At 35.5% G+C, this 25,971-nt stretch overlaps 2 protein-coding genes across 18 annotated transcripts in view; one reads left to right on the top strand and one right to left on the bottom strand.

The window, feature by feature from the left end:
• LOC116597666 (CD302 antigen) overlaps positions 1 to 7,342 on the top strand; it is a 133,227-nt gene extending 125,885 nt beyond the window's left edge. For both annotated transcript variants that reach the window (XM_032355692.1, XM_032355691.1), the window contains one exon: positions 4,692 to 7,342. In XM_032355692.1, coding sequence (XP_032211583.1) covers positions 4,692 to 4,894 — 203 coding nt within the window. In that variant the 3' untranslated portion in view covers positions 4,895 to 7,342. The remainder of the gene's footprint in view (positions 1 to 4,691) is intronic.
• A 1,590-nt stretch (positions 7,343 to 8,932) lies between these two features.
• The window catches only part of MARCHF7 (membrane associated ring-CH-type finger 7), a 48,002-nt gene continuing 30,963 nt past the window's right edge, over positions 8,933 to 25,971 (bottom strand). For 2 of the 16 annotated variants that reach the window (XM_032355693.1, XM_032355694.1), the window contains exons 6-9: positions 23,486 to 23,655; positions 17,185 to 17,294; positions 13,191 to 13,304; positions 8,935 to 11,599 (exon numbers count right to left, since the gene is read on the bottom strand). In XM_032355693.1, coding sequence (XP_032211584.1) covers positions 11,420 to 11,599; positions 13,191 to 13,304; positions 17,185 to 17,294; positions 23,486 to 23,655 — 574 coding nt within the window. In that variant the 3' untranslated portion in view covers positions 8,935 to 11,419. Of the gene's footprint in view, positions 11,600 to 13,190; positions 13,305 to 17,161; positions 17,295 to 23,485; positions 23,656 to 25,971 lie in introns of all 16 variants that reach the window. The other 14 variants (XM_032355703.1, XM_032355698.1, XR_004288730.1 and 11 more) reach the window with 14 other exon arrangements.

Raw genomic sequence — 25,971 nt, 5'->3', positions numbered from 1 at the left:
AAAGGTCTCAGCTTAGTACATTCTAAATATAACTGCAAGTTATAAATTTTTTAAACACCAAAAAATATTTCCCATTTTGTTTTTGTAGGCAGTCACTCTGCAACCTTTTATTTAAAAAAATTTGACCTCATGGTTTTAATTCATTCAGCATCTGTCTTAAAGGTTTACTAAATGCATTTTTATTTTTTAATTTTTTTTTAATTTTTTTTTTAAGATTTTATTTATTTTATCAGAGAGAGAGAGAGCGAGAGAGAGTGAGCACAGGCAGACAGAATGGCAGGCAGAGGCAGAGGGAGAAGCAGGCTCCCTGACGAGCAAGGAGGAGCCCGATGCGGGACTCGATCCCAGGACGCTGGGATCATGACCTGAGCCGAAGGCAGCTGCTTAACCAACTGAGCCACCCAGGCGTCCCTAAATGCATTTTTAAAAACAGGTAATATATTAATGTAGCTCAAAAAGCATAATTAAAATAAGGCAAACACTGAAAAGTCTGTCTCCCTTCTTGCCCCCAGCTAGCCTATTCTAACTTTATCCTTACTAGGCTCCCATTCAGTTTCTTCTTTAAATGTCCGCTTCTCTTGCCAAAATAAGGAAACTGAGATAGAGGACTTATTTTGCCCCTTTTATTCACTAATATATTTTAGGTATCTCTCCGAATCATTACCTATAGATTGAACTTCCTTCTTTACAACTGAATACTCTTCCATTGTATGGATATGCGTAGTTCTTTAACCTGCTCCAGACCCTTTTTAACCTGTTTCCAAACATGTGCTATTACAGTGCTGCAATGCATGAACCTATCTTTCACAAATAGATATTATCTAAAGATAAGATTCCCTGTAAATGGGTGGAAAATGGATATAGAACTTGGATCAATATATTAAGAGGAATTGCACCATTTTGCATTTGCAGAAAAACGTGTTACAAAACTTGTGGATTTTTGGCAACTGGTAGTGTAATTTTTAATCTGTCTTTTTTGGAATCTGTGTGTGCATGCACCAGGGGTGGGGAGTAGGGGCAAGGGGAAGAGGGAGAGGTAGACACTCTTAACAGGCTCCATGGCTGTCGTGGAGTCAGAAACAGGGCATGATCTCATGACGGAGATCGTGACTTGAGTGGAAATGAAGAATCGGACACAACGGAGCCACCCAAGCGCCCCATTTAATCTATTTTGAGGTATAAAATGTAGATCTTAAGTGTACAGGTTGATGGTTGCCTCTGTATACACCTGGCTATCTACCTCTCAAGTCAAGATACAGTACATTTCTTGGGGCGCCTGGGTGGCTCAGTGGGTTAAAGCCTCTGCCTTTGGCTCAGGTCATGATCCCGGGATCCTGGGATCCAGCCCCACATCAGGCTCTCTGGTCGGCAGGGAGCCTGCTTCCTCCTCTGACTACTTGTGATCTCTGTCAAATAAATAAATAAATAAAAAGATACATTTCTGTTACATTAAAAATTTCCCTCATGCTTTTTCCCAGTACATGTATCCCCTACCATTGTCTCCTACTTAGCCACTATTGAGTTCTCTCATCATAGAGTTGCTTGCTGTTAACATATAAATCTACTAGCTTTTTTTTAAATGATTCACCCAAGATGAGTATCTACTGTACCTATTTTACTGTTGCATAATATTTTATAAATATATCAAAATTTGCCCAATCTCTAGTTACATATATTTGGATTTCTTGTTTTATACTATGTTAAGAGCTGCCTATGAACATTCTCATTTGGACCTATCTTGTCACTCTCCTGGAGTATTTTCCAAAGAGTAGAATTGCAAGGTCATAGCATAGCTAACATGTTTAGCTTTATTAGAACCACCAAGTAATTTTTTAAACTGGCTTAACTGTTACATTCCCACTGTCAGTGTATCCAAGCTCTATTTGCTATAAACATCCATCCCATGATACTCAACCTGATTTTAGTCATTCAGATGTGTAGTGATCTGTCATTTTAATTTTCATTTCCCTGATGAATAACGTTGAGCACTTTTACACACTTACATTTCAATGTGTTCTTTTGTGATATACCTCCAGGGTATATCCAGGTTTTTTGTCCTTATTTCTAATTGGTTTGCCTTTCTGATTGGTAGTTTTGTAAAATTCTGGATAGTTGTTGTCACATATATCGTTATTTTTTCTTTCAGTTGGGGGCTTGCTAGAACTATGATGAACGTATTTAAGAGTTCATGTAGATAATGGAGAATCAAGTTCTCACTCTTCCATAGGAGGAATAAATATCAAAAAAATAAAAAAAGAGCAAAGGGGCACCTGTCTGGCTCAGTTGGCAGATTACATGGATCTGATCCTTGAGGTAGTGCATTCAAGCACTACACTGGATGTAGAGCTTACTTAAAAAATCAAGGCAGGCACCACTTCATAGCCATTAGGGTATCTATGTGCCCAAAAAAAAAAAAAGGCAAGAAAACAAAAAACAAGTGATCACAAGGATATGGAGAAAGTGGAACATTTGTGCATTAGTGGTAAGAATGTAAAATGGCACAGGCAACAGTATGGTAGCTTCTCAAGAAACTAAAAATAGAAATACCTATGATCCACTTCTATGTATATACCCAGAGTGAAAAGGGGTATCAAAGAGAGATTTGTACACTCACATTCAGAGCAGCATTATTCACAAGTCACAGGTGGCAGTTGCCAACCCAAGTGTCCATCGACAGATGAATAAGAAAACATGGTGTATATACACTATAGAACATCGTTTAGCCTTAAAAAAGCCAGTTCTGATGCATCCTGCAACGTGCACGAAAATGGAAGACATCAGATGCTAAGTGAAATAAGCTGGTCACAAAAGGACAATTCCAATTATATTAAGTACCTGGAGTAGTTGACCTCATAGACACAAGGTAAAATGCTGATTGACAGGGATGAGGGGAGGGAAGAATGGGGCATTACTGTTTAAGATACAGAGTCTCAGGTTTGAAAGATGAAGAGGCCTGTGGATAGATGGTGACACAGCACAATGTGGACTGTTGTTCTGTAACAATGTGAACTATAAAGCTGTCAACTTAAAAACTGGTTAAAATTGTACATTTTGTTATGTGTATCTTACATTAAAAAACTGAATCAAGAGGGGCGCCTGGGTGGCTCAGTGGATTAAGCCTCTGCCTTCTCTCGGGTCATGATCTCAGGGTCCTGGGATTGAGCCCCACAAGGGGCTCACTGCTCCATGGGGAGCCTGCTTTCCCCTCTCTCTCTGCCTGCTTGTGATCTCTGTCAAATAAAAACCTTAAAAACAAAAAATTGAATCAAGAAAAGCCATGTAAGCACGTTATTTACAAGCATGAAGGCAAGTACAAGTTAACAGCATTGGGAATGCAGGGTGAGCAGTAATGGTAAAGCAGGAGCAGCACAGTACTTTTTGTTATGTTATCTTGTAGAACTATGAATTTTAAGCTACACACATGTATACTTGGAGGGGGAAAGGATTTATGCAGATTGAAATGTGTAGGAAAGAGTCGGTAGGTCTAAGTGGTTCTCAAAACCCTATTAGGAATAGCTGAAAGATCTGGCAGCATTTGATCCAGAGTGGTCTCTGAATATATGAAATACAAAGATTTCATAAATATGTGTAACCACTATGTGCCTCGCTTTCTTGATACACATTTTTTTCAGCTGATGGTCTCCAGTAAGAATACAACCTACACCTTAACAAACTGTGACCACTACAAACTTTATTATTATTTTAGGACCAAAAAGGAGCGAACTCAGCTGTGGCTATTTACCTAACTCCTCCTGTGTTATTTTTTAAAGAAGACTGTCAATATTTTAAAAATATCAATGGCTCTCCCTCACTTTAACAAGTAGCTTTTGGCCAGATTTTCTTCGCTGAGCTTTACATTTTATCTTTCTAAAAGTACAGCTCAAAGTCCGTTCAGATAACCATAATGTAAAAATTCATCTGTAAACAGAAAATAATTTGAGGTCTTTTGGATGCTACTAAATACAAATACCTTCCTCCCCCAAAGCATTTGTCTCCTAACTCAACTGAGTTAATTTCCCTGGACTGACTGACTAAAAGATTACAAGGGTGTTGAAAAGCCAAGAACTGTTAAGGTTGTACATCATTAAGGAATACACACAGATACTTGACTAAATTGAAACAAAAAACAGGGGTGCCTGTGGTCATGACCTCAGAGTCCTGGGATAGAGCCCAGGACTCCTGCTTCATGTGGAGTCTGCTTCTCCCTCTCTCTGCCACTTCCCCAACTCATGCTCTTTCAAATATAAAAAAAATAAAAAAGGGGGGGTGGATATTCTATTGCCATTCCTGGTTTTTTCAGTGGAACAAATTTTAAATGCCAAACACCAGATGAACCAATAAATTTCATTAAGGTAAACAAACCTCTCAAGACATCTAGCCTTGAAAAGAGCATTAAATATAAAGTCTTGGACCAGGAAGTAAAAAACAGAGACAAAAAGGACTGTAGTATGCCAAGTGTGGATAGTTTCCATTTTAGAATCTTACAGTAGAGTGGCAATTGTAAAACTTAGTTGAAATCTTGAAATGACAGTTGTTCAAGGTAAGAAATATAATAAATTCATTTTTATTTTTATCAATGTGGGAAAATCCTTAAAATAGGCAAATACGTACATGATGAAACTGTATTTGTGTTCCCCCCGCAAAAGAGGTTAAGTGATTTCCATATATATTTTTTGTCTTTTTCTTTTCAGATAACCACATTTTAATATCAGCTTTGGTGATTGCTAGCACAGTAATTTTAACAGTTTTGGGAGCAATCGTTTGGTTCCTGTACAAAAGAAATTCGGATGCCGGTTTCACCACAGTTTTTTCAACTGCACCCCAATCACCTTATAATGACGACTGTGTTTTGGTAGTTGCAGAAGAAAACGAGTATGCTGTTCAATTTGACTAAGATTTTGGAAATCTCAGATTAAGACATCAAATACTTTGACAGTGATTCCTGTGCAGGACTTTAATGTAAAACTTGACAATGAAAAATTAGTTTTTATGGTGTATTTCCTTATTCCAGTAGCATTCATTGTTCTCATGTAATCGCTGTGACAAAAATTGATCTTCAGGTTCTTCTAAGAACAAAATTTTTAAAAAATTATCATAGATATAATTTAGTAGTTTTAACCACTTCCTTAAAATGCACCTTTCACTTGAAGAAGTTTAAATAAAGGCCAAAGTAGTAAAACAGATAAAAACCCAGTCTACTCCTCTATCTTCCCTCCCATTTAGTTGAACCACCATAGGTTACAGTTGAATTAAAAAACAAAAACTACGTACTGCTGTAGTTTTACCAATCACCAGGTTTTTACCAATTTCTAGGTCTTGCTCCTTTATTAATAAGCAAGATACGGGAAATAAAAGACTGTTAAATAGATCCTGTACATTCAGATGTCACACATGCCATTTACTATCGCAGTTAATTCTTTTAATATTTTTATCTTCCTTTTTGAGTTAAATGTAGAAAATACTGTAGATTTTAAGGAGCCCCTATTCCACATAACTTTCCAGTTTCATCACTTTTAGATCACTTTGGACCAGAAACAGTATTTAGCACTGATCACAAATGGTTATAATTTCAATGAAATACATTTTTTGAATCAATAAGATTACAGCCACACTAGGAAGATGTGGAGGAGGCTGGCAGTGAGGCTAACATTTTCACCAGAGAGCCCGTTTAAGGACTTTCTCCTACTACAATAACTGTTCCTACACAAGGTGTATTATGCTCTCCACTACTATGAACTAGCCATTCAATGACATGAAAACTATGTAAGCAAAAACTGTAGAAAAACACTACATACTACTGCAGTGGTGATGCTCAAAGTCTTCAGTAAAATGTACGTCTTAAGAAAAAGGTGAAAAGAGTAAATCATTTTGGGGATAAAAAATGAAAATGAAGCTGAAGCAAGAGTGATTTTCCTTAGTATCCTTTACAGCTTAAGAATTTAAAAAGATAAAAAATATACAGAGTTCACATAAAATCAGATTTATTGTATTTGTAAATTTGAAAGCTCAAAGTCGTCATCTCTCTCCCTAACCCACATGCCACCAGTTATGGGGAATACTTTGGGGAGATACACTCTCATGCCTGACCAACGGCAACGAAGTCCCAGCTTGTGCCATCTGTTTCCACTGGCACTATGAATAACATCCTTCATCACAACTTATGGCACTATTGTTTACTGACACAGGAAAAACGAAGTGATGACAGGACTGGTACTAAACAAGCAGATGTTACACTAGTTGTAGTACACAAAACAATTACAATTATAAGAGCTTTAAATTTCTGAGATCTTGGATATTGTCTTATTTTATTATTGATAAGCTATTAAGAGTGGTACAAATGGTGAACAGACAATTCCAGTCCTACTTTTTCTATGCAAGTTCTACCAGTCCTTTAAGAACTGGGAGTGATCTTAACTCTTCCTTAATAGTCAAATTCCTCTAATAGTCAAATTTCTACAATGCCCAATATGGCAGCAACAGGCTACATGTGGCTATTTAAATAAATATAATGTTTAAGTGTTGTTCCCTAGTAGCACTAGGCACACTTTAAATGCTCAAAACACATGTAGTTACTGTAGCTACCGTACTGGGCAAAACAAATTATAGAACATTTCTATTATTACCAAGTTTTATCGGACAGTGCTGCTCTAGAATCTCCTCTTCCTACTTAACTCCCATAGGACTGATTTTCTTCTGTTCATTTTGGTAACTTCTACCCAGTGGCAGCTCTTCCAAAATGGCCTTTTTAACCTGATTTCCATATTTTATTTCATCTTTCAAGTAAGTTCTTAGAGATCCCTGGTATTGAAGTGTTAAATCTTAATTTTCTTCATATATCAGAACATCTGTTAATAGGCCCTTGTATCTATTCCGTGGTCAACAGCTAACTGGATCATTCAAATCTGTATTTTTCACATTAAGAATAACATAAATGTGCTTGTTTATATTCAAAATGTATAAACGGCTTTTCTGAACATCTTGGTTCTAGCTAATAAGGACAATATAAATTCTTACATTTGGCAAGTATCTAGAGAATATTACTTTTAACTTCATTTTCCTAGGAATTTGCATTCTTGTAGTGAATGGGATATGGTCTCTGTTTAGGGTTTAAAAGTAATAACCAATGAAAAGACTTTCCTTATTTCCTTATTCCCTCTAATTCACACTTACTAGAAGCTTTTACAATACTGAAATATGAAATAGTGGTATTAAGGAACGACAAGAATATTATAAAAGCTCAAGCCACTGTGTATCTCTGTCAATACAAAACTATAAACTGCATGCCAATGGAATGTTTTCTACTAAATTTTTTAAATAAAAAGTTTTGTGGGTTAAGAAGATACTTTAATTTTTCATGCTGAGTTCTATTCAAAGTCAAACTGTTTCAAACTCAAAGCATCCCTAAAGACCCAGATGAAAGATATTCAAACTGACATTCTTAAATTTTGTATTTTTTCTTTAAGGCAATGCAAAGGTAACTGCTGAGCTGAGCAATGTTTTAGAAAGAGTTATATATTTTTGTATGAAACCGGATTTTACTTTTTAATAAAGTTCTTGGCTCTAAGGTTTGAGGTCTATTTTGAGCACCAATTTAAAAGGAAACATTTCAAACTATAAAGTAAATCAATCAGTATGCACTTTATTTCCAGCCAAGGTTTTACATTAAGACCAACAAACTATGTGTGGGCAAACTGTTGATTCACGTTTGAGAAATTACATGGTTTCTACTTAGGTTCAGAAAATGTAGTTCGTTGCCATAACATAAGACTTTATTTAATCTGAAAACCACCTGAAGGTGTTTAGAAGTGTATCCTAAGAGATACACTTGGTGACAGAGGAAATATACAGTGTTATGAAAGTATACACAATTCATGACCACAGTGTAGAGCTATTCATGGTGAATAGGTAATGTTCACCTGTTCTCCAAAAGTAGTGAAAAACATTAAGTCACTAAATAAATGCTCAGAATTACCAAGGAACAGTTAAAAACAACCAGGATCCAAACAGGTTACTTATATATTTATCTATAAAGAAGTGACAACACTAAAAAACACATTGAAAACCAGTGTTTTGAACTTTAAGTGTGGGATTTAAAAATACTCCATTAACTTGAGAGTGCAATAATTTTTTCCAAATAACATTTGATGGGCAATTCTGATATATTTTACAGCTGAAATATTCCTAAAAGGAATATCTACATACTATGGCCTATCAAATATAATCTGCATTTTGCAAATCAATACAAAAATTTATCCATCATTTATATTTCATATTTATATACTTTTTAAAAATTAGGTTTTATTGCTAAATGAATTTAGAATTCATATTAAATTTGGAAACCTAATATAATGCTTTCATACCTTATTCCCAATTCATTTTTTAGAAACACTGGAAGCAAATGATTATGAAAATGAGACTGCAACAGAAGGCATTTTGAAAGGAAAAATAATTAGGTGCCATTTTATTTCAAAAGCATATTTTGTCCCACTTTTTTCACTAGCAAGAGACTAAAACATGAACCTTTTTTTTTTTTTAAATAAATATGACTACAGTAATCAGAACACAAAAAAGAGTCGTCAGCATTGCTTAGATATCTAAAACAAGGGTAACACTTTCCCACTCACCTAAAAGAAAAATACTTTTTGATTACCAGTTTACAAACATCAGATTCACTGGCCATGTTAAAAGGTCCAGCAAAATTTTAATTAAACAATACTTGAGAATGAACACACACACACACACACACACACACACACAGAGGACATCTGTGTGTGTGTGTATATATATATTCATTATAAATATATATACACACGTGTGTATGTATATATATACACGTGTGTGTGTGTGTATATATATATATAGTCAATGTATTCAATAGGCATTCCCCCACAAAATTAATTCATACTTAATTGCCACTTTTAATAAACACTTGTTCACAGATCATCCATTTGTCTTATATGAAGTTAGGCAATATCAAATGTTCTGCTATGGTCTCCATCTTCTTCGGAATCATCCTCTGAAGCTGTTGAAAGAAAACAGGATGATCAAGAATGATTTTAGGGGGATGAGAATGGAAGTGTAAATATGAAGCCAGAATAGCAATGACTTGTAAAATAAAAATCCCAATTTAGTATACTGTTTGATCAAAATGGTAAATGATAGGGTTAGGGGTGGTCTGACTGTGGGCGATGCCCATCCACAATGTTCCCACCCCCACATCTTTTTGTTAGGTTAGTTTTTACAAAAATGAAAATGCTTAAAAATGTGCTTCAAGAAACATCTTCTCAACAACTGAGACCAATCTGTGTTCATAGTAGCTAATGATACAGACACCAGAGAAAAAATGAACTTAAGGCAAGTGCTCTCACACACCTGAGAAGAATCTGGTTTATTACTGCTGCATGTTTGATGCATCCGATGAGAATGAAAAAAAATGTACACAGAATAGGTTATGGGTGTTCTTCCAATTTACATCAAAGCTCTGTCTATACAATGCCAAGAAAAGCTCTATTTAGCCAAAAAAGCTTTATATAGACACAGCCCAAGTTAAAATAATTGGATTCAATAAAAACCTTTTTTTGAGATTATTCCTATGCCTCCACATTATCGGAAACATCACTTGCGCAATGTTTCTGACATCAAATTATTATTAAGTAGCTCAGAAGTTTAAAATACACATCCTGGAATGTCAACAGGAAGGACATAAGTAAAAAACTATGTATTCTATAAACTGTTGTGTGTTCAGAAAAATGGAAGTTCACTAAAATAAACACCCAACCAGCATTTCCCTAATATCAAGGGCAGAAAGGTTAAATGTACACTCTTCTTGTATTAATACTGGACCCAATATTTAAGAGTACCCAACAAATGGAATCGACAAAAAAATTATGCTATATGTATGGATGAAACCTAAGTTTCCTTAGTCTACCTATCTTGCAGATCTTAAGTCCATTTTTAATAAAGGGTATCAAGCATGTACTCAGCTCATAAATGAGTAGATCCTGCAGTTAAGTTTTATGCTGTATCCCAGAAAATATCAAACTAAAAAATAAAAACAGCTCTTCAGGGAAATTCTCATGTTTTCTATTTGATTAAAGCCATGGAAGAAGAAAATTCAGTCAGAACTAGCTCTTAGAACATATGAAAATTTTGGTACTTAGGATTAAGCTTGCAGCACCCACATCTGTCACTCACAGCTGAATTTGGGTGTATTTCACCTCCATCTTTCTCACATGCTGGGAGGAGACACTGCTATGTTTAAGAAACTAAATTCTAAATGAGAATGTTAATTTAAAAAAAACAAAACAGGCAATCTGAGGAAAATATACAGTGAAACAAATCACTATCATCACATCTGGCAAGGTATTAATTATAATTTACCAAAAAAGAGACTGTTGTGTTAGACAACACAAGGGATCTAAACTAAGAAGGTATAAAAGAAAAAGTATTTATACCCAATGAATTCACATTTTATATACCATTTACTCCTTTACATACCATTTTCACAAATACTGAAATGTGAAAATGCATTATCTAATCCTCTCAGAACTTAAAAACAATACAGACTTAATGACAAAAATCAGGGTCTTAGAATATTCAAGGCATTAAAAGGTTCCCATGAAGACCAAGTCCTTCCCAAACTTTAAAGGATGCTGAGCTTACCCTAAAGGTAAAAACATTATGCACACTACAGGTAACACTCCAAGTGTTTTGAAGATGAGTACAGAAGATAATCCAGTGGAGATTACATATTTTAAAGCACTTCAAAGAGTGTGATGGAATCTGACCGTGGGGAGCCAGTTGCTTTGGGTGAAAAGGTACAAAAGGTACGGTAATCTTGGATTCTCAGGGATTGTTTCACAGCTACTGATATCTGTGCCCACCTGATATGAAGCACCCTGGAGGTTGTAGGACTTTGAGGTTAAGCTGTGCAGATGCCTGTAAAGATTTGGGCATTAAGTGCCTTCACATAGGAGCCCAGGCAGAAGTCCTAATGCTGGAACGTGATCTTAAGAGATTGGAGTTGCTGGCGGAGCTGGCTGCCTATTAAAGGTCCATGAGGACCTGAACAAGGAGCAAAAAAAAAACTATGGCTTCTGTTATAGACTCAGAATTAGGAATCTTTCACCCTTATTTTCCTAGAACTACAAACAAACCCAGGGAAAACCTTTAGTGATCTAACAAAGCTGAGTAGCAAGTAAAACTTCATAGACACACACACACAAATTGAACAGATTTAGAAGTGTGGTTTGAGCAGTGAATGTTTTCTTTTTGATTAAAAGTTCTAAAACTAAGACATTCAAAAATACAATTTTATTTAAAATATTAAAATACATCCTATACCTTAAAATAGAATTTAAAAGAATATAATATGCTTTTAAGAAACTGTCAGTTGCTCTACCCATCTTTCCCAAATCAATTATTTTGCTATTATTAAGCCTATACATGAAGCTCTAATTTGATAGAAAGAATATACAATTAGGTTTTGCTCTGTGGGTTTAATTTGCAAAAGTAAATTCAACAAGTCTGGGAAGGGGAAATTCCACCTACTTTCGAGATCTTCCATATGTGCCTGAAGAGTTCTTGCAAGGTTAATAAACTAGAAACAATGCAGAAAGAAATATAGTAGTTTAAATGTTGCAAATGTATCTAAAAAGAGATTAGTATAGGAGATTCATTTCTACTTAAGAAAGCCAAACACCATTTTAAGCCTTTAAATAGGGGTCTTTCTACCCCCACATCACAAATTACAAGCTTAGGATATTATCTTTTAAATGTTGTATATAATCATTATATAAATGGCCATGTAGATATCATGAATCATGTAGAAACTGAAAACAGATACAATAAATTAATCCAATGGCATTCTGTCTTCTTGCAACACCTCAAAAAATTATGGAGAAAAAAATTAAAACCATTACAATTTGGACATAAATGAATTCACTTTTAGTGGTCAATTAAAAAAAAAAAAAAAAGAGGAGAATAAACCGAGAACAATAATGCCTAAATCTGATAGCTCCAAAAGTGTTTTTAATCTGGTGAAGACTTCCCCTTTAATACAATTTGTCTGTATCTTTCACAAAGGCATCCAACAGATCTTATTATATGCATTACATAAGGTTTATTCATTTTGACAAGGTAAGTCACCTTCTAAGAAATAATTTTATAGCACTTACTAAATTTAGGTTCTATCATTTCTTAAGGCCTTAGAAATCAAGACAGCTCTGCTCAAATTCTGAATGCTCTTGATAGCTCATTCTTTTTTTTCTTAATCATATTAATCTGTCCAAAAGGCTCAAAAGAATAATGTTCACATAATGATTACAGAAAAATATTTTTTAACCAATTAGGAACAGTGTATGTATTGGTTATTTGATAATTTTCAAAATAAAACAGATTTTACATTTCACCAAATCTATTCACAAGCAGATTTACATTTCACCAAAAATATTTTTAATCATCAGAGTGAACATTTATTTTAAAAACTCTGAAATAATATCTTTATGAACATGTTTTAAGATATGAAGTGTTCACAATGCTAGAGTAATGAGATGGAGACCCTAGCCCCTGCCACATTAAATGGGCCAGGCAGCAGAGTATAAATTTCCTATGGTACACTGAGGTAACTTGTATCACTTTACTTATGAGCACCTAAAAGACAGCTAGCTCAAGTGTTAAGATAAGAGTAAACAGAGTAAACACACAATAGTCCCTATCTTCAGTAGTTTGTAATGTGAATGCTTAAAAATTAGTTCACTGGCACTCTTTTATAGGATACTAACAAATGAAATTGAAGTTAATTTCCCAAACTCTTGGTTTTTGAAGTTCAGTTTCAATGTCAGGTTTCTAAGTTGTAATAATGAGCTGGATGTTCCCTTCCAAATTAAAAAGAGCATTTCCTCTAGGTGTTTTCAATTCATCCCCGTTTTTCACTGAAATATATTCCAATTACCTTCAAGAGCTAGGAAATTACTTCTACAAAAAGTTTAATGAAAAAAATTAGGCTGTTTGATAGAGAAGTAAGGAAGACAGCAATTACTATTAAATCTATAATATCTTTATTTTTAAGATACATTTTAATATAAGAGGCCCCCCTCCCCCAAATAGAATGTGAACATATAAAACAAAGTGCTTTCCAAAGCAAACACTTGCAGCATCGCACCCTTCCCCCCCACTCCAATATTACTTACTCGGACACGCGTGCTTGGTTCATTTGTATTTCCCATCATATCAGAAAAGCTTTGCTCGCACAAGTGCAATAACACAACTAGGTAGAGACCAGAGCTGATAAACTCATACTCAGCCTTTAACAGGGAAGCAAACGAGAAAAATACGGAGAATGAAAAATTAGTAGAATGAGATTGATACTCAGTATACTGATAAGCTAGAGGAAATGTATTTGTAATCAGTTTCTAGGAAGAGATACAGTGCCATCTATTAAAAAAGAAATAAAAAGCCATCCCTCGTAGTTTCGAAAAATTTTACTAATGTTATATAATGTGTTCAAATGGGTGTTCTTTATTCTCATATAGTCTTCCATTATGTAATTATTTATATAAAAGTGGGGGAAAAAAATCATGTGATGGTAAAATAAATGCTCTGGTTCCCTATAAAGCTCAAAATAGATTTCTTTGCACAGATGGCTGTAACTGTTTACTTAAAAATTAGCATTTCACCTATAGCTGTATCAATATATTACATAACTAAAATCCTATTCTGAGACGTCGAGTGTTTCTTATACAATTTAACTAACTTCAAGGCAACAACAAATACAAAAATGAACTTAAAAAAAAGGCAGTAGGGCGCCTGGGTGGCTAAGTCAGTTAAGCATCTGTCTGTCTTCGGCTCAGGTCATGATTCCAGAGTCCTGGGATCGAGTCCATACTTCTCCCTTTGTCTCTCATGAATAAATAAATAAAATCTTAAGGAAAAAAAAAAAGCATAGTAAAGTAACTTCCAGATATTGCATAGAAATTTGCAGTGGGCAAAAATAGTTCTTTGGTTTAAAGTTGTTCTGCTGTTTTGAAGGTAAGAATACAAAACATGAATATAATATTATTAAAAATCTAAACTGTTATGTAATTGAGACGTCGAGTGTTTCTTATACAATTTAACTAACTTCAAGGCAACAACAAATACAAAAATGAACTTAAAAAAAAGGCAGTAGGGCGCCTGGGTGGCTAAGTCAGTTAAGCATCTGTCTGTCTTCGGCTCAGGTCATGATTCCAGAGTCCTGGGATCGAGTCCATACTTCTCCCTTTGTCTCTCATGAATAAATAAATAAAATCTTAAGGAAAAAAAAAAAGCATAGTAAAGTAACTTCCAGATATTGCATAGAAATTTGCAGTGGGCAAAAATAGTTCTTTGGTTTAAAGTTGTTCTGCTGTTTTGAAGGTAAGAATACAAAACATGAATATAATATTATTAAAAATCTAAACTGTTATGTAATTTACAGATAGTTCACTGTGAACTATCTGTAAATTGCATCATTTTCTCATAATAAAGTTATCTGAAATTAAGAATTGTATGTTCTGGGACGCCTGGGTGGCTCAGTGGGTTAAGCCGCTGCCTTCGGCTCAGGTCATGATTCCAGGGTCCTGGGATCGAGTCCCACATCGGGCTCTCTGCTCAGCAGGGGCCTGCTTCCCTTCCTCTCTCTCTGCCTGCCTCTCTGCCTACTTGTGATTTCTCTCTGTCAAATGAATAAATAAAATCTTAAAAAAAAAAAAAAAAGAATTGTATGTTCTTAGTACAAACTTGAGCGAGTTACTGATTATAGAGATTCTTCAGAATACTCAACAAAATTTCAAATTGATAAAATGTTTCTCTAAATACTTCATTAACTGCTTATTTTTAACTCAAAGGTAATCATGTATCTAGGAGACTTAAAAAAAGAATTTAATGGTTATCACCTTGAAAAAGATGAAGGCACTGGATAATGAAAAACTAAACTGTACTTAAAATGAAGGTAGCTGTCAGGCCACTAGAATCCATGATTCACAAAGAACAAAGATGCTAAAGCCAGGAAGCTTAATCACAACTGTCATTTTTATAATGACTCCACCCAGTATTTCCTAACACCTCTAAATTATTTAAGAAGTGGGTCATTAAAATTCTTGAAGAACAATAAAAACATTCCTCGCTATATGAAAAAGTCAAAACCACCTTCAAGAGACATGATGGAGCACCTATGAAAGAATGGCAGGAGAAAGCCATCCTTTGAAACCTACACTAATTCTGAGAAGATTAAAAAAAAAAAAAAAACAAGAACAAAAAAACCCCACAAAATTCTTTGCATTATTCCACCTTTCCACACCCCCTGCCCATTCTATAAAATACCAATGTCCAGCTGTCTACAGAGACGTCTTAAGAATTTAAGACAATGCCTTACTCAGACTGATATTCCTTTTGGAGTACATTTTAGAGTGTGCTTCAAGAAAGAGTAAAACAATAATTAACATTAAAGTACTATCTATACTACAGCAACTGCCTAATGTTTCATTCATTAAATCAGTGACTCTTAACCTGGAGGTAAGCAATTAACTTCAAGAGATCTGGGAATCCCTAAAATTATATACAGATTTTGTGTAATATGTATATTTTGTAAGGTGTGTTTCTGGTTTTATCCAGATTTTCAAAGGGTATCCATATTCCCACATTTAAAAAGTGAAGCATGCCCATAAAAGATCATATATTGCATGTTTCCATTTGTATGAATATATCCAAATTTCATCCAATTTGTATGAAATATATATCCAAAGATCATCCAATTTGTATGAAATATCCAAAACAGATAATCCACAGAGACAGAACACAGATTAGTGGTTGCCAGGGGATGGGAGAAGGGGGAAGGAGCAACTGCTTAATGGGCATACGATTTTCTTTTAGAGATGAAAATGTCCTGGAACTAGGTAGAGGTGATGGTTGCACAGCACTGCAAATGTATTAGTACCAATAAACTGTTTACCCTAAAATGGTTCGTTATATAAACTTCACTTCAGCTAAAAAAAAGAGGGGGGGCACCTGGGTGGCTCAGTGGGTTGAGCCTCTGCCTTCGGCTCAGGTCATGATCTCAGGGTCCTGGGATCGAGCCCCGCATCGGGCTCTCTGCTCGGCAGGGAGCCTGCTTCCCCCCACCCCCCGCCTGCCTCTCTACCTACTTGTGATCTCTCTCTCTGTCAAATAAATAAATAAAATATTTTTAAAAAGGGGGGGGGAAGGTGCTCATTACTCCTTCATTTAAAAAGTGCTTTTTCAAGCATTCATGCATTCTCTCATCATCACCTTTTTATCAAAAATATGCTAAGCACACTTGGATAATATAGCCCTAGAGCCATCCTTTGTAATCTCTGCCAACATCTTCCCTCTTCCTCTGAATTTTCCTTTAAAAAGGGGAAAAAACTGAGCTCTAAGCTTCAAGAAAAAAAACTGATCAAATCAATGGGGGGGGGTGGGGAGGAGTGATCAATACATACCAGAAAAATCTGAGAAATGAGGAAAATATTTGAAATAAAATCTTAATATGATCAGAGAAATCCCAACATTATTCATTATATAATTAATAGCATGACTGTAGTGATACAATTCTGAAGGAAAGAGAAACAATGTGAACTTGGAATAAATGATTTCATGTAAGATAACTTGTTCAACATAAAGGTAGGAGTGGGAACAGGGCAGGGGGAGTGGGGAATAGGAAGGGTAGAGGGAACCAGACAGGAGTAAGAACAAGGGGCATCAGATAGATTCATAAAAAAAATTATTCCTAATATAAAAAATATAGAACTAGGATGCAGATGTGGGGACTGGTGTTTTAACTATTTTCCAGTACTCAAGAGGCATTCACAACTGAGACAGCTATGGGGAGAGAAGGTTGGTATTACTACTTTGGGACTAATTTTCTAAGCTTTTATTATTTTCAGGTTTATTTAAAAGATGTATGATGAATTTTATTTTAAACCCAGAATCTGTGACTTGGTTATTTGCCTTTTGCTTTAAAAAGTTAGGGGAAAAATAATACAAAATTATAAAATCATATAATACCTAATGTAATAACAGAGAATTATATTAAAACCATTACTATTATTATTTCAGTGTCGGTTTTCTGACCATGTTTTAATCTTTTCTTCAAGAGTTGTCCTTTAAGCATAGAATAGACACTTACCAAATTAGGCAAAATATACTAACTTGTTCATTTGCATGAGCTCTATGTAGTTCATGAATATCAAAATCCTCCAGGTTAAGCTGCAACTTCTCTTTACAGAGTTCACAGGTGGTTACGGCCTCTAACGAAGAACCTGGTAAAATAAAAAGTAAAGTTTAGTTCTGCTATGTCTCCACAAACATTTTTCCTTGTAAAGTTCTTTTTGAAAAAGATTTTATTTGAAAGAGAGAGCCTGAGCAGGGTGGGAAGTGGAAAAGAGGCAGAGGGAAAAGCAGACTCCCCATGGAGCAGGGAGACCAATGTGGGGGTTGATCCCAGGACACTGAGATCATGACCTGAGCCAAAAGCAGCTGCTTAACCAACTTAACAACCCAGGCACCCCTCCTTGTAAAGTTTTAAGCTTAGCATATAAGTATATACTCTATACATCAATATATAATAAAAATATAAATACATTCTACATATTAAGATATATATTCTATGTATCAATATATATAATCAATATATAGAAAGGAAGTAAGACTACATTGATAACACTGATGTGCTTGTCAGGTTCTAATCTACGGTATTTAGGCCCAGCCCATTATTTAGGTATCTATTGTTTTTTGCCTCCCAGAAATGCACGTACATCTCCACCCCTGATGGTGGGAAGCTGACAATGGAATGTCATCTGTACTTCCCACTTCCTCAAATAGCTTGACAGGATGCCATGAAAACAATCTTAAGTAATACAGTATCCCAAACAATGAGTTACCCTATACTCAGGCCAGTATCTTTGATATGACAATATAGACCTTTTGAGCTCTAAGAAATGTACCTTCCCTAATGAGGGGAAAAAAGGAATCCACTTCTGTCCTTTCAGCCACAAAAGGAGTGAAGTTCTGATACATGCTACAACACCGATGAACCCTACAAACTTGCTAAGTAAAATAAAGCAGATACAAAAAGGACAAATATTATAATATGATTCTATTTATATGAATTATGTAGACAGGCAAATTCAGAGAGAAAATGAGCAAGTTACCAGGGACTGAGGAGAAGGGAGAGGTGGAAGTTGCTACTTAATGGATACAGTTTTTGTTTGGGGTGATGATAAAATTTTTCAAGTGGGCAGTGGTGATGGTCACACAGCATTCTGAATGTATTCAATGCTACTGAGCTGTACACTTAATAATGGTCAAAAGGAAAATTATATATATATAGTTTATCAAAATTAAAAGGAAAAAAAAAGCTCCTTCTATCCCATATACATTCAGTTATTGGTTACTCCTCAGCTTCTGGGTCTAATAGGTGATAGTCTAATTAAACATAGCCATTTCCACACCTCCACCCCACCATTTTTATTTTTAGATAGAGCTTTAAACCGAAAAAGATGTCCTAAAAGTTTAAGAAGGCACGTTATTAACAGGGTAGAGGTTTAGATTCAATTCAACTAACATTTGTTGACTTTGTTATGTGCTAAGATTTAGAAGGAAAAGGTAGTAAACCCTGTTGTCTTCAAGGAGCTCTTAAACCTCTTAAAACAGTAAATTTGGCATGAAGTCCAAGACAGCAATGGTAATTTATATGCATTTTCTTTTGAAAATACCTAATAGAAAGTGAGTGCTATTGTGAGGTAATATGTTGTCTCAAAATGTCCTGTAGTCAAACTACATAAGATATTCACAGTATTTCAAGGAATGAATAAAAACTAGTTGTGACTGTTGCTGCTATTTTAGGAGTCTAACACACTTAAAGATTTTGAAATTAAAATGCCATCTGGAATATTTTAGTAAAAAAATTAGCATTGTACCACTGACAACTAAATTCAGGGAAAGTTTGTATTATGATCTGAAGGAGAATATAAAAAATGTGAAAGATAAAATATAGCAGACATTTCCTAAAACTATCTTCTGATTCAGAAGCCAAGTATTATTATAAAATATGGACCTTGGAGACAGACCATGTAGTACAAATTGTTACACATCTTAGGGATTCATTTCTTCTCTTCTAGGAGTTAAGTGACTTCTAGAACATTCGAAAAGGTCATATATAGCTGAGAAAAGTCCATTTATACCTACACTGTTTAGTCCACGACTCTTTCCACGTATACCCCACCTCATTCAGTAGGCCCTGACTGCATCTGTCTAAACTCATATGTCTATAAACTTGCTTTATACATCTCTGCACATCCTGCAGAATTTAACAGTCCACACATGGCAGCTGCTTAATAAATGTTTATATCAATCTCTACCAGAATGAATATTCTACCAGACAGGTCTTCATGTACATATGAGAAAGGCTTGTGAAAATTTGTCAGGAAGGTTCAGATCTTGAGATCTTTACAATTCATTTGACCGTATCTTAGAAAGTACCTATTATAATCTGATAAAATCCATCAAACTGAGTATTTGCCACATGCCTAGTACTGTGAGAAACTATAAACATCATCTCATTTGACCTTCACAACAACCCTGTGTGGTAAATACTACTAGTTCTACTCATAATGGAACTGAGGCCCAATCCCAGAACTACTTAAGAGTGTCTAAAACTAGATCTAGGCATCTTTGTGTCTAAAAACTCTGCTGGGTAATTGTGACCCAGCAGCCAGGGTTGAGAACCAATGTTAAACTTACTAGAGATCCTCCAGGTTAAGTGTAAGAGCCATTATGCCAATCTCGGCTTGTCTAATTCCAAAATGCCAATGTTCTTAACACTGTATTATCTGTTTTTCTGCCTACACAACACTAACAATCTAACTGCAAATATTAGCAGAAGGTGAATCACACTGTTTTTCATTCTGGTAATGGCTAACATTCCTGGGCCCTGACTGTCAAGAACCAATGCTTCCATGACAAATACTCATTTCATCTTAATAAGGCCCTAGGGCAGTGATAACAAAGCCAAGAGGCTGTTGTAACACCATACAGCTAAAAGGCTGCTACAAATCAGACGCATCTGTCCCACAGCTTTGCAATCAGACTACCTTAAAACAAAAACATAAACCCCCTACCCCATGGAGGCCTTGCTACCTAGCTACACACAAACAAAAATTTTCCCAGGAGCCTCATAATCTCTAGCTTAAACAGGTTACCCAATGCTTTCAAAAGATTATTAAAATTTGTATTAATGCCATCATACTTCACAAATGATCTTCCTAAGTCACCAACTCCAAGACTGTCAATCTCATACTGTATCCATTTATTAATCTGATCTAATTTCCCACCCTACTCACTCTACTAGTTATTTTCACTATGTTCTCTGGTACTCATGGTCTAAACTTCTCTCATAACCAGTCTCTTTTTTGATTAATCTCTTCAACTTCACACCTAAATCACAGTGCCCTTCTAGACTATTACATACTTTTTTCCCACAACCCTTTATACCTCAGGACCAAGAGGTAGAAATAAATAACCCCATACCTATTGCTATCAAGTCCCTCCTCTTTCTTAATAACTTTAGCACCTGGCTTTCCAACTTTATCAACTTACTTCTTGGCCATTTCAATATCCACACACACTTCCTCAATATCTGTGCTTCTAAGTATCACCCTTCCCCACCCTGCCACCCACTATGGTCATATCCTTGACTTTGTCATCATAGTTTACTGCACTACCCCTAAATTTGTATTTTAGGCATTTTCTCGTGTACCTAAAATTTCTCATCAGTCCAGTTTACCTACTCTGGCAACTGTCTTCAATGTCAATGAGACTCAAAGACTTCTAACCCTACACCACTTTCTGATGTCCTTACTCCCCCTCTTGATTTTCATTTCCATGGCCATCACAACTATGTCCTTACAAATATCCTTAACTCCCTTCATCATATTTGCCTAACAAAGGTCCCAACACCAGTGACCCCAAATCCCTGTCTATATCCAACCATCTGCAAACTGCTTCTAAAAAATGTACATCTCACTTTTAATCATATTCACAGCCACAGATTTTTATGGACACTAGTACTTCCAGAACCCTAAAAAATGTCTTTAAGTATTATTTTCCCTATACATCAAAATCTCTTAACCTGTCTTACAATCAGCTAAAGACCTTTACCTCCTTTTATTAAGAAAACAGAAGCAATTATACAGAATTCAAGCAAGCATCCTCTCATCAAAGCAACAAACTGATCAACATTCATATCTACACCAGCCTTGTAGATACAAGGTAATTTTTTTTCCTATTAAATTTTTTTCCTTCCATTGTATCTTTCATTAAAATAAAACATGCCCTAAAATCTCCCACTTGAAACTGAAACAAAAACACATCCTATGACCCCATTTTACTCCCTAATTCCTCCACCTTATCACCAGTCTCCTTAACAATAAAGCTTACTGAAGAGGGGTCTATGTGGCTGTTTCCTGTCTTACCTTGTCTTCTATTAATCATGCTCATGATTCCATCACTCCACAAAAACTGAAACCACCGAGGACATTCATGCTACCAACTGCCATTTCTTTGTTCGAATCTCTTTGTGATACTTGGTATGTTTGATCATACCCTCTTTAGAACACTTTCTTCTTCTGGCTTGCACAACACTGCATTTTCTTAGTTTTCTTCCTACCAGACTGTGCCTGCTTCTCAGATCTCCTCTGCTCCCACTAAATACGTGGGTGCCCCAGGCCTCTGTCCTGGCCTTATTCCTCTGACACCTGTTCTTGCTCTAGGGACTTTACTTAATCCCATAGCTTAAAATTATTACTTATGTGCTCTAATTCTCCAAAATGTAACTTTCAGCACTAATGATTTCCTGAAACAACAGGTCTGTCTAGCTAACTGCCTAGATCACATTTTTAGATGGTTTTCTAATAAGCAGTTTACGTCTAAAACAGAATTATTTCCTGCCCCACACTTATTCCATTCCTACTCTTTAAGTTCGGGAAATGGCCCCACTATGTACTCAGTTGTTCGACACAAAAATACCAACTTCTCAAACTGTTCTTTCTCCTTCACCACATCCAATCTATTGGCAAGTCATACAGAATCTACCTCCCAAACACACCAGAATCCAACCATTTCCACTCACCCTCTCTTTTAAGATAGATTCCTGGATGGACTCCCTGCCTCTATTCTTGTCCCCCTAAAATCCATTCTCCACAAAGCAGCTAAAATAAAATCATTTTACTCCCCTGCCTTTCAGTGGCTTCCCATCACACTTAGACAAAAATCTAAATTTCAGACATTATTAGTTTTAAAAGTCTTAAATGACATAACCTCTGCTAATCTCAACTATCACCCTTCTCCTTGTCCACTAATTATACTCTTGCCACACTGCATTTCATTCAGTTCCTCAAACACACCTGTCATATTACTTACTACCTGAAAGTTTTCACACTAGAAGTTTCCTCAGTTGGAATGCTCTTGCTCTCATTTTGGAACAGCTAGCTCCTCTTTGTTCAGTTCAAATGTTCTTACCTCAACAAGGCATCCCTTTAACGCCCCATACCACCACAAAAGCAAGTGCCTTGTCTGTCCTGTTTACCATTCTAGATCCCACATCTGAAACTGTGCCTGGCTCCCTAATGGGTACTCAATTAACAATGACTACAGGGCGCCTGGGTGGCTCAGTGGGTTAAGCCACTGCCTTCGGCTCAGGTCATGATCTCAGGGTCCTGGGATCAAGGCCCGCATCGGGCTCTCTGCTCAGCAGGGAGCCTGCTTCCCTCTCTCTCTCTCTGCCTGCCTCTCCATCTACTTGTGATTTCTCTCTGTCAAATAAATAAAAAAAATCTTTAAAAAAAAAAAACAAAAACAATGAATCCCTATAGTAACCTTATTACTACTCCACAACAGCATTAGAAACAAGCATTTCTCAAGGCCACATAGCTGGTAAACAGTAAGCATGACTTTTTCAGAAAGATTTTACATAAGGATCAACTGTGATAATCAATTATAGTTACCCAACATCTATGAAAAAGTAGTTTGTTGGGTTAATAAAATACAAGAAACACTACGAAAAATTTATGAAGCAAGACTAATGAGTGTTTAAAAAAAAAAAAAAGATTTTATTTTTTCATTTGACAGACAGAGATCACAAGTAGGCAGAGAGGCAGGCAGAGAGAGAGAGAGAGAGAAGCAGGCTCCCCGCTGAGCAGAGAGCCCGATGCAGGGCTTGATCCCAGAACCCTGGGATCATGACTGGAGCTGAAGGCAGCGGACTAACCCACTGAGCCACGCAGGTGCCCCTAATGAGTGCTCTTTAACGCTTTTGCTTCAAAAAATAACATTCTTTTGAAAAGAGTGTAACTCTGACAATTAATTATAATCAGATTTGCTAACTAAAATACATTTGTATGCATATCTCTTAGAAAACCTGTGAAAACAAAATACATAAAAAGATAAATCTCACCGGAGTTAATTTTGGCCTGTAACCACTTTTTCATACACTCTTGGTGGACATACTGCAAACTTCCTGTGCACTTGCATGGCTCTATCAACAAGTTAGATGATGATGCAGCTGCCATCTGACAAATTCTACATAAGTCACCTTCTTCTTCTTCAGAATCCTCTAAAAGGAGGCTAGAAAAGAAGGAACATTTCATAAACAGAGTTATGATAACTCATCCTGGTTGGTCATTTCCAAACATACCTATCTCGAACGTCTTTGTTATTTCTACTCATGTTCTGAGTAGAAAAAAGCAAAAACCTTAAAAAACAGCGACCATCATAAAAAAAAAAAACAGTTCAGTAAGAATAAAAATTATATTTTAAAGATAAACAGAACAGGGTATATCCTATTATCTTCAAATGCTTTAAGTAATTTTCTCTTTGATATCACACTTTAAGTTTCTTATTTTTCATGATTACTTTACAAACATACCTAAGAGATTTTAATTTCTGTATCAGACTACCTTCGATTCCAACAGTATAAAGGAATATACTTACTTACATACTTACCACTTTTCTCCCCCACCTCCCCAAAAAAGTCAATAAAGAATGACTTGTTCTTTTCATTTACATGCTATCAGAACCACATATATTTAAACTGATAAAACTTTTTGTATTTCATCACAGTAAAAGACAACAGGCTTTTAAATTCTCCATCTCCCCCTCCCACAGCAATGTTATTCAATTACCCTGATTTTTATAGGGCAGGCTTTTAAAGTGTGAAGACTTTCCATTAACCTATGTTCTCTATTTAATAGGCCAACATGTACTGCTTAATTTAATGCAAGATGATAGTGTATATATATATAATTTTTTGTTAAAATCCCCATTACCTTAGTCTATTGCTGGAATGAAAGAGTACTCACAACTGAATGCTTAAACTGCTACTGAAATACAAGTGGATTATACAGGTTCCTAATGAATTTAGAAGAAGATGTGTGGAAAGAGGATTAGATGTATAACAATTAGGTGACTATCATGCTCTAACTGAACCAGAGATATAACCTCAACCATAAATATTTATGTTTTACCTTCAGATTTAACCTTCTTTGGCTTACAGTTTCAGTTTTTTTTTTAGTTGGGGGGTTCAATTTTTTAGATTCTTATTCATTTACCTGTGGAGTGTCTTAAAATCTTCAGGTATGAGCAAAATATATAATAAAGGAATACACACAGTTTCTATGACAAAATAACCAACAAATTTGTGCTACTTTATAAACTAATTAGACAGAGTGATGCTGGTTTAATTTCTCTCTGGTAATTACTAAACGAACACTTTGCTCTCTGTTTATACCACTGATTATTGAATTCCTCAGCAGACAGCTTGTAATGAGAGGAAGTTGCTATAATGACATTAAAGCTAACACTATCAGGGCAGTGAGTGAATCATTCTCCAAGGAAAAACAGCAAACTTTAAGTGCAGGAAGAGAATAGTCCCATGGTACAATTTGTCCTACATAAAGAGAAAAGGGAATATAGTGGCCTAATGTCCAACATCTTAGGCTCCCCTTTATCCCCAGAGGTTTAGATTTTAATGTATCTCTTCTTTAAAAAATCTAAAAGGATAGTAACAACTATGATTCCCAACAATGCCATTACATTAGGCCTTTATGAACAAGAGAAAACAAAAACGCAGAATACCTCACAGCCTTCACTTTACCTAAGTCTCTTCTTCTGAGAAGTGTGTTTTACATGTACTATCCTAATCTGTTTTTATCAGGAAAATTATTTTTTATAAAAATTATCTTAACAGATTGAAAAACTAAGTACATAACATGACAAAATAATCAAGTTGGGACTAAAATTTCTGATTTTTATCTTTACTCTTTTTTTTTTTTTTTTAAAGATTTTATTTATTTATTTGACAGAGAGAAATCACAAGTAGTCAGAGAGGCAGGCAGAGAGAAAGAGAGGGAAGCAGGCTCCCTGCTGAGCAGAGAGCCCGATGCGGGACTCGATCCCAGGATCCTGAGATCATGACCTGAGCCGAAGGCAGCGGCTTAACCCACTGAGCCACCCAGGCGCCCTCTTTACTCTTTTACCAGAGATTTTTAAGCAATCTTCAATGCTAAAATCTTCAACGCCTGGAATCTTCTTATGCAAAGATACATTTGCATAAGAAGATTCCAAGTCCTGAATTTAAACTAGTATTTCCATCAAATATTCATAATATACAAAGAATATTCAGTATATGCCTGGACTTCAAAAGTAAAATAATTTGTGTAAATGATTTTTACCTCATTCCAAAACAGTCTGAGATAATACAAATAAACAGTAAATAAATCTTACTAAAGGTTAGACAGATTGTTCTGATAATCCATGACCACTGAGGCCCCTTTACCAATCCCATTTAGCAGCGGTCTATCAAGAAAGAGGTAAGAGATTAAGAGTTTTATCTTTTGTGCATCTTTATCAAAAGCTGGTTAAAAATAATCTTTAGACAATTTC

This window comes from Mustela erminea, chromosome 8 (assembly GCF_009829155.1).
Source record: "Mustela erminea isolate mMusErm1 chromosome 8, mMusErm1.Pri, whole genome shotgun sequence".
Taxonomy (NCBI): Eukaryota; Metazoa; Chordata; class Mammalia; order Carnivora; family Mustelidae; genus Mustela; species Mustela erminea.
This window is presented reverse-complemented; position numbering and strand designations above follow the sequence as displayed.